The 8,063-nt window shown below is 48.2% G+C and overlaps 1 protein-coding gene across 35 annotated transcripts in view; it reads right to left on the bottom strand.

The window, feature by feature from the left end:
- Positions 1-1,751: 1,751 nt before the first annotated feature.
- Positions 1,752-8,063, bottom strand: part of LOC123792010 (uncharacterized) — a 93,284-nt gene continuing 86,972 nt past the window's right edge. For 33 of the 35 annotated variants that reach the window (XM_087865284.1, XM_087865285.1, XM_087865283.1 and 30 more), the window contains 6 exons: positions 7,932-8,008; positions 7,318-7,342; positions 6,613-6,677; positions 6,111-6,135; positions 4,214-4,302; positions 1,752-2,373 (listed from right to left, as the gene is read on the bottom strand). In XM_087865284.1, the coding sequence (XP_087721410.1) occupies positions 4,229-4,302; positions 6,111-6,135; positions 6,613-6,677; positions 7,318-7,342; positions 7,932-8,008 (266 nt within the window). In that variant the 3' untranslated portion in view covers positions 1,752-2,373; positions 4,214-4,228. The remainder of the gene's footprint in view (positions 2,374-4,213; positions 4,303-6,110; positions 6,136-6,612; positions 6,678-7,317; positions 7,343-7,931; positions 8,009-8,063) is intronic. The other 2 variants (XR_015725991.1, XM_087865286.1) reach the window with 2 other exon arrangements.

The raw sequence follows: 8,063 nt of genomic DNA, 5'->3' as shown, positions 1-8,063 counted from the left end.
AAATAATAACCCCCTGCCAAGGAAGCAGTGGGGTGCATGTTCTCAGTTCTGGGGGGCTTCCGCAGCTCTGAATGGCTCCTAAAATTCCTTGGTTTTCAAGGGATTGCAGTTGATGAGATGTTATGAATGACCAAGCCTCCCAACCAGGCTGCACCAGACCGCCTCCACGCATGTCTGAAGAGGCAATGCCAACTGTCAGACCCAGCCCGGGACCCAGCTGTGCTCCTGCCCTGATTAAAACCAGAGCTGGTGGGGTGCGGTGGCATCCACAAACACAGAAGACAGCCAACCTGCTCATTGACAGATGACGTGGGCCTCAAATTCGGGAAGTTGTGGGGTCCAGAAAGAACTTGTGTTTACTCAATAGATGTGTGCCCCACGAACCCAGAAAGCTCTGGATCAGCAGAGGGGTTTCTTGGGTCCGTGACAGCAAGGGCAGAGTGGTGACAACGGTTACTGTCCCCATGGACTGTGCTCAGTCAGCCTCCAGGCCTCCCGGGTCCCTTTCTGCAGCCACCTATTGCAGTCAGTCCCTCCCAAATGTCCCCTGGGGGACACACTGCCCCTCCTGAGGACCATGGCTCCACAGTCGGACCCACAGAAGCTTGCCTCCCCTGGGCCTCTCTGCTCTGCACTCTCCTCCCTTCTGTTCATCAGCAACAGGCAGGAGCCTGTTTGGATCCATCCAGCCAACTCCTGGTGGACCTGCCATCCCAGAGCCGACCTAGGAAAAATTCCTCAGCCCCTCAAACTGTGAGGAGTGCCCTGCACTCTCTGTTCTGCTCGCCACCTGCTTGTTTACAGGTCACATGCCTTGATGAGACCCTGGACTCCCTGGAGACCTGGAAGGCATCTGTCTTGGCCTCCCCGCAAAGTCCTTGGAGTGGCAGGGTTTCAGGGCCCTGAAGTGGAATCATGCAATATTGGTCTTTCTCTCCGTGCTTTATCGCACAGAGCATAATATGTTTTCAAGGTCTGTCCATGTTGGGGCATATTTCAAAATTGAATTCCTTTCTAGACCTCCAGTTAATAAAAGTGTATCGATATTGTTTTGCTAATTATAACAAATGCACCACATCCATATAAGATGTTATTAGTGGAGGAATTGGGGTCGGGGGGCGTGGGTTATGGGAACTTTCTATGTTATCTGTTCAACTCTTAGATTTGTCTAAACCTCCTGTTGTCAATAATGCCTATTAACTTTTTAAAATCCGAGAACACTCTTTCAGGGAGCGATCTGTGTCAGCCAATATTGGTTCAAACATCAGCTAAAGGTCTGTACGTTAGCTAAAGATGTTGTTTACTGGTAAAGGTGAGCCCATTCTTGAGTTAGAAATGCACGTTGACTGCTGGAGTTACAGTGATACTGACTGACTTGATCATTTGCCTTTGCATACAGAAGAGAAGAATGTGGCTTCACATTTTGATGGTTTTCTCTTACATACGGGTCACTGAATAAAGTAGCATCATTCTTCTTGAATGAACCTAATGAGTCCATTCCCACAGTACCTTCAACTGGGTCATTGGTAGGGTGCCCCCTGTTGTTTGGCCAGAGGCAGAGTTTTCAGAATCACTGCTTGGGGTCAGGTGATACTCTTGACTCCAGGCAGGAGCCGCGAGCACCTGAGAAAGTTACATACACCCCTCTGTGTCTCATTTGCCTGTTCTGAGATGTTGAAATGTGACTGTGGCCTACTTATTAGAATTATGTTATGAGGCTAAAAGTAAATAAACACAAGGAAAGCCTTAAGAAAAATAAAATAAATGACTGGTGTTTCATAATCACCCTAAGTGGTCAATCACTGAGCGACTGCAAGAATAAGGTAGACACTTGGTGGTGGTGGAATCCAGAGAGGGGACGTGGATGGCTCCACAGCAAGAGAGGATGGACGCTCACTCTTAGCTTTACATGGGGAGGATGCTTTACTGCTCGTGGACAATACCTGTTACCATCTCCTGTAATCCTCAGGTCAGCCCTATTGAGGTGGGTGGGGGCAGAGCAGGGGCTGTAAGCCATATTCTAGTGGGAGGCACTGAAACGTAGAGAGATTAAGTGACATGCCAAGAGTTATCAGCCGCTTTTGCCAACATTAGAGATAGATTTCTTACAGGCTTTTTCTATTTATGCACTTCCCACCAAAGGGAACACTGTTCTCATTTGGGGCAGACGTAGCAATTCCTCCAAGTCGTGCACCTGAATCATCACAAGTGGCCTCTGTTTGGAGCTGACAAGGAGTTGGAATGTCCAACCTTGGTGATTCATTTCATTTGATGAAATCGGAAGTTCCCAGAGGGACATACCATGGGTGGTCTTCGGACGGACCGCACATCCAGCAGTCAGAAACCCAGGAGTGACGTCAGGGATGTTCTGACCTATCAAGGGTAATAATTAGTAGAATGATTAGAATAAGAAAGCGGGAGTAAAGGGGTCATTCTGGGTGAATGGCAATAAGGGTTTATGGAAAATGAGAAGAATTATTTTAACTGAGCAGATACAAAACAGAAAAAGAATCAAATGGGAGTCTTGACCCAATATCTTGTGTGGAAACTGCCCACTAGCCATCACAATTTGCCTGTTCTGAAAATCTTGGGGCAGCTGCCTGCTTCTGAAGACTGGCTATTTCCAGAGGATCTCTGAGAAGCCTCAGTTTGAGTAGCCCTCTAATTGTGTGAAATTCTGATTTTTAAAATTATTTTATTTATTTTAGTAGAGACATGTGAAGCCAAGGGTGAACTCCCAGGAGTTACACTGCTTTGTTTTTAAACAGTACCCGAAGAGGTCCCTTCAGGGGATGTGTAAGGGCAGTTTTTCTCTGATGTCTCTTCCTGAGGTTGAAGATCATGAAGAGGCTTCCAGGAAGATTTCAGGAATGGAGGCCTGAAGCTGTTGGTGAAAACCTTGGGCACTATTACAAGAGCTCTTTGCAATATGCTGCCATGTCTGCACGTAGTAGGGTAGTGCAATCTAGTCTGGGTAGTGAAATTCCTACAGGTAAGGAACTTCCAGCTACTCATTTAGTGGAAGAGCCCGTGTGTTCCCAAGGGAATAGACTGGAGAGCCATCATCGCTAGTGTGTATTTGCACCCAGGGAGCTCACAGGTTTCTGAAAGTTTTGCTACTTTTAATGGAAGGATGAAAATGTTTTGCCCACTTGAAACAGTTTATGTCTTAAATAATGAACTGTGTTCCGGCAAAATTGTAATTTCTTGTGAAACTCTGTATTTCTTTTTGGCCAAGATTGAGAGCAAGTAAAGAGAACCCTTTTTAGAGGCTTTTTTGTTTTCTGGACAAAGTCGGAGATCATTCACACGTTATATAAGAACTGAATTACAAGGGAAACTTAGATTTCCTTTTTCAGTCTTGATTGAGCACATGGGAAAAGGAGAGGGGCCTTCAGTGAACTCCTGGGCCATGACTGTCCAGGTATGCCACTGTTCTGCCCAGGAGAGAACAAAAAGGATATACCCTTCTGGTCTCTTAGTGAAACAACTTTGGATTCAGAATTTCTTTTGGAGGCCTCAACATAGCATCCAAAATGTGCTGCCCATTGGGCTTCCTCCTTTCCGATGATGCTTCTCAAATGAATGATTTTGCTCCAATCAGGTTGTCTAGAGTTGGCCTTGAAAAGCCAAGTCATCGTTGGTGAAGTCGTGGGGAACAAGAATTCGGATTGTGATGAATGTACGCATGAGCATCAGACATTTTTTTCTGGAAGAGGAGAGGGGTTAGGTTTAGAGGATTCCCAAGAGAGCTGGTGACAGTTGGTAGAAATAGAACATTTGTGCATCTCATGCCTTGGGCCCCAAAAATGACAGGGCTGAAGAGAGAGATGATAGATTTGAAGATCCAAGAACACCAAGTGCCGGGAGGAGCCCAGGTCCTGCAGGAGGAGGATCATAACAAGCAGGAAAGAGGAACTTGGCCAAAGCTACAAAAAGGACCTTCTCAATAAGAGAGAGGAGACGGGTGCCTGGGTGGCAAAGGCGGGTAAGCATGTGACTCCTGATTTCGGCTCAGGTCATGATCTCTGGGTCCTGGAGTCAAGTCCCATGTCAGGCTCTGCCCTCAGTGGGGATTCTGCTTTGGGGTCTCCCTCTTTCTTCCTCTGCCCCTCCCCCACTCGTGCCATCTCAGTCTCTCCCAAAATAAAATAAATAAATCTTTACCAAAAAAAAAAAAGAGAGTATAAAAATGAAAGAGGAAATAAATTACATGCGGATGGTGGATCTATGGGTCCGAGTCTTCGCAACCTGCGAAGTCGTCTTCCTTACGGATGACAGTGGGCATTGTCATGGCCTGGTCTTGGGAAAGGAAAGGGGACAATCAGGGTGAAGTGAGGACTCAGGCCACTGCCCCCAGGATTATGTCCCCGACCCCAAAACTCAATGATGCCCTCAGCTCCGCAGTCCCCCCACCTCACCACCCATGGGGCTGTGATCCCTTTACCTCACTGATGAGAAAGACATCCAGGGTCTCTGGGCCCTTCCCAGCCCTCAGATTTCATAACTGGGACCAGGAAGCAGTGCCTGTCAGCCCATTCTTTCAAGAGGCAGCCACCGTGGTGCCCATGACTTTCTGTCCCCATGATTTCCTACCTTCCTCTGCTCCCTCCTGTTACCCTCCCTCCTCTCTCCCTGAATCATTAATTCCTTATTTCCCTTCTCCTGTCACCTCCAACAACCAGACTGTTCTCTGCAATGGGAACAGTGGAGGAACGATCATGGGTTTACTGACACGCTCCCTAGTCAATCAGTTGATCAATGAGCCAATGCAGCTAACATGGAGGCGGCTGCCACGGGCCTGGGGTGATGCTGGGCCATGAGAGTGACCATCAACTGGGCAATCAAGTAGACTGCCCCATGCCTGGGCTCATCTTGGGCACTTGACACACACTTCCTATTGATGACAGCCCGTAAGTGTCCTAGCCCAGAGAGGAGATGAATGTGACAGTAGAGGTAATGGTACTTGTCCAAATTCCCCTAGTCTGTCAGTGGGGGGACGGGCATTCTCCAGCTGGTGTGGCCACATAAACACCAGTACCTGCAGTGTTCACCAAAGACCCTGAGACCTGGAAGGACTAGGGGAGGCCCCGAGCAGATGGATGGAAGGTCCGAGGGTGGGCCGTGACCACGATGTGGGGACCAGGCCCGTCGCTGTCAGTGGAATCTGACAGGAGCAAAGATCCTGGCCACGCTTCCCAGAGCCTCTGTCCTGGGCCCAGTCAGTCCCAGGAGACCAGCTCAGAGGGACCGTGACAGCCAGTGTGTGCTGCCAGCCCAGCAGCCTTCACACAGGCCTCTAGAATTCCCGACAGCCAGGGAGGGTCTCCGGGCAGCTGCATATGAGCCTCTCTCCCATGGAGCCAAGTGAAGGTCTTGCTCTGCTCCCAGTATAAGGGATGTGATGAGGAGAAGAGAGAAATGTGCTCCAGGATGTGCCTCTCACCTCACCTCTGCAGCAGAATGACTCAGGGAGTATTGCTCGCTATGAATGGGGTTAGAACATATGGAGGCATTTGGCTCCCAGGCATGAGCTGAGGGCCACCGCTTGGCCTCCTGTGGTCATAGGGCTATAATGTGTGCGCTGTGACGAGATTTCTTTATCTCGTCTTTTCGTTTCATTTCTTTTCTTTTAATTTCTTTTCCTTCTTTCGTTCTTTCTTTCTTTCTTTCTTTCTTCCTTTCTTTCTTTTTTGAGAATGTGGACAATGGACATTGTGCAGTGGCAGTGGGATACACCTCCTGGAGCAATATGCAATCTCTCTCTCGCTCTTTCCATCTCTCTCTCTCCCTCTGTGCATCTCTCTGTCTGTGTCTGTGTCTCCCTGTCTCCCACACAATCACACACTCACAATCCCACCACATAGAGCCACAAAAGACACCCCAACACCAAGCCTCATGCACACACACACACACCACACACAGGGAATACAATGGCTTCCTAGGACTGTAGACACATGGACACACTTTTTCACCTGGGAAATCTCCTGTCCACCACACCCCCACAACCCAATCAGGGCGGCTCGCCAGACTGAGGATTGCAAGGAGGCCCCACCTGCATTAACATCTAGAGTTTTGTCTCAGGAAGAGGCTGATTCCAGAATACGTACCGCATTCACCGGATGCTCCTGTCCCCTGCAGGTACAGAAAAGAGGACACCGTGAGGTTCAGGTCATGCTACACACTGTCTGGGTGAGCTTTATTTCCCTCAATGACTTTATGAACCCAGATGGAACACAGTGGTTGAGTCCAACGACCCCAAAGTAAGTGAACTGGATTCCTTAGGAAGTTGTTTTTCCTGGGGGACATGTCTGTCCAGTCCATTCAGGACGGTGACTACAAAATGCTTCATCCAAGCAGGAGAAAGTGTTACTGAGGGAAAGGATCCTACCACGGCGTTTAGAACCATGTTTGGTGTCGCCAACGGTAAATGTCCTCTCGATCAGCTAACGGTTGGCAGAGACAACCACTCCATGCTCTCCCAAAAAGGAAAATTGTATGAGATCCATATGTATAATCCCAAATATACATTGTCTCATTTTCATCTGAATTTGATTGGAAATAAACCAAGAAAGCAACATCTGTTCCTCGGACAAAGAACTTCTAGCTCACCATGGCGAGAGGTGTGCCTCCGGTGCTGTCTCCTTTGATGGGATCCATGTCTTCCTCCAAGGCATCTAGGACACAGAGTACCCGTCAGCACATTCCTCTTGTTGCTCAAGAATATTCATGGAATGTTGCTGGATATGGACACGAGGCTGGGGTGTATGGAGCCAGCTGGTTTTGAAGCATGGACTGAAGTGCCCCTGCTGGGCCACCCACTGCAGTAAGGCTCTAAAGTGCGCAGTGTGATAACATGGCTTTGGAGAAGGGTGACATCATGCAGTATCTGTCTGACATATCTCCTGGAGAAACACCTTTCTCTCTCTCTCTCCCCCTCTCTGTCTCTCTCTCGTTCTCGGTCATCTCTCTCTTTCTCTGTCTTTGTCTCTCTCTCTATGTCTCTCTGTCTTTCTATCTGTCTTTGGCCCTCTCTCTCTCTCTCACACACACACTCACAGTCACACCACATAGAGCCACAAAAGACACCCCAACACCAAGCCTCATGCACACACACCCACACCACACACAGGGAATACAATGGCTTCCTAGGACTGTAGACACATGGACACACTTTTTCACCTGGGAAATCTCCTGTCCACCACACCCCCACAACCCAATCAGGGCGGCTCGCCAGACGGAGGATTGCAAGGATGCCCCACCTGCATTAACATCTAGAGTTTTGTCTCAGGAAGAGGCTGATTCCAGAATACGTACCGCATTCACCGGATGCTCCTGTCCCCTGCAGGTACAGAAAAGAGGACACCGTGAGGCTCAGGTCATGCTACACTGTCTATCTGTGTGAGCCTATTTCCCTCAATGACTTTATGAACCCAGATGGAACACAGTGGTTGAGTCCAACGACCCCAAAGTAAGTGAACTGGATGCCTTAGGAAGTTGTTTTTCCTGGGGGACATGTCTGTCCAGTCCATTCAGGACGGTGACTACAAAATGCTTCATCCAAGCAGGAGAAAGTGTTACTGAGGGACAGGATCCTACCACAGCGTTTAGAACCACGTTTGGTGTCGCCAATGCTTAATGTCCTCTTGAATCAGCTAACGGTGGGCAGAGACAACCACTCAACGCTCTCCCCACCAGGGAAATTACATATGTAGAATCTCAAAACTATATATAGCTTTTTACATAAAATTGGTATATAAAAATAATTTCATTTCCATATACAAGCAGTTGACATTAGGAAAATGATTTTTGTTTTAGTATTATGTTCAACTCACCAACACAGAGTATATTGTCTGAATTTCATCTGAATTTGATTGGAAAGAAACCCAGAAAGCAACATTTGTTCCTCGGGGATAGACAGGCAAGCTCACCTTGGCAAGAGGCAGGCCCTCCTCCTCTGTGATCCTCTGATAAAGCCAGGACCAAACAGCGCCATCATCAGTCACATCTAGAAGGACACAGAGTACCTGTCAGCGTATTAGTGGTGCTGCTCAAGAAAGATG

The sequence above is a fragment of the Ursus americanus genome, chromosome 10 (genome assembly GCF_024610735.1).
Source record: "Ursus americanus isolate L20-20 chromosome 10, mUrsAme1.1.p, whole genome shotgun sequence".
NCBI lineage: Eukaryota > Metazoa > Chordata > Mammalia > Carnivora > Ursidae > Ursus > Ursus americanus.
The sequence above is the reverse complement of the archived record's forward strand: the minus strand, read 5'-3'. Positions and strand labels throughout refer to the sequence as shown.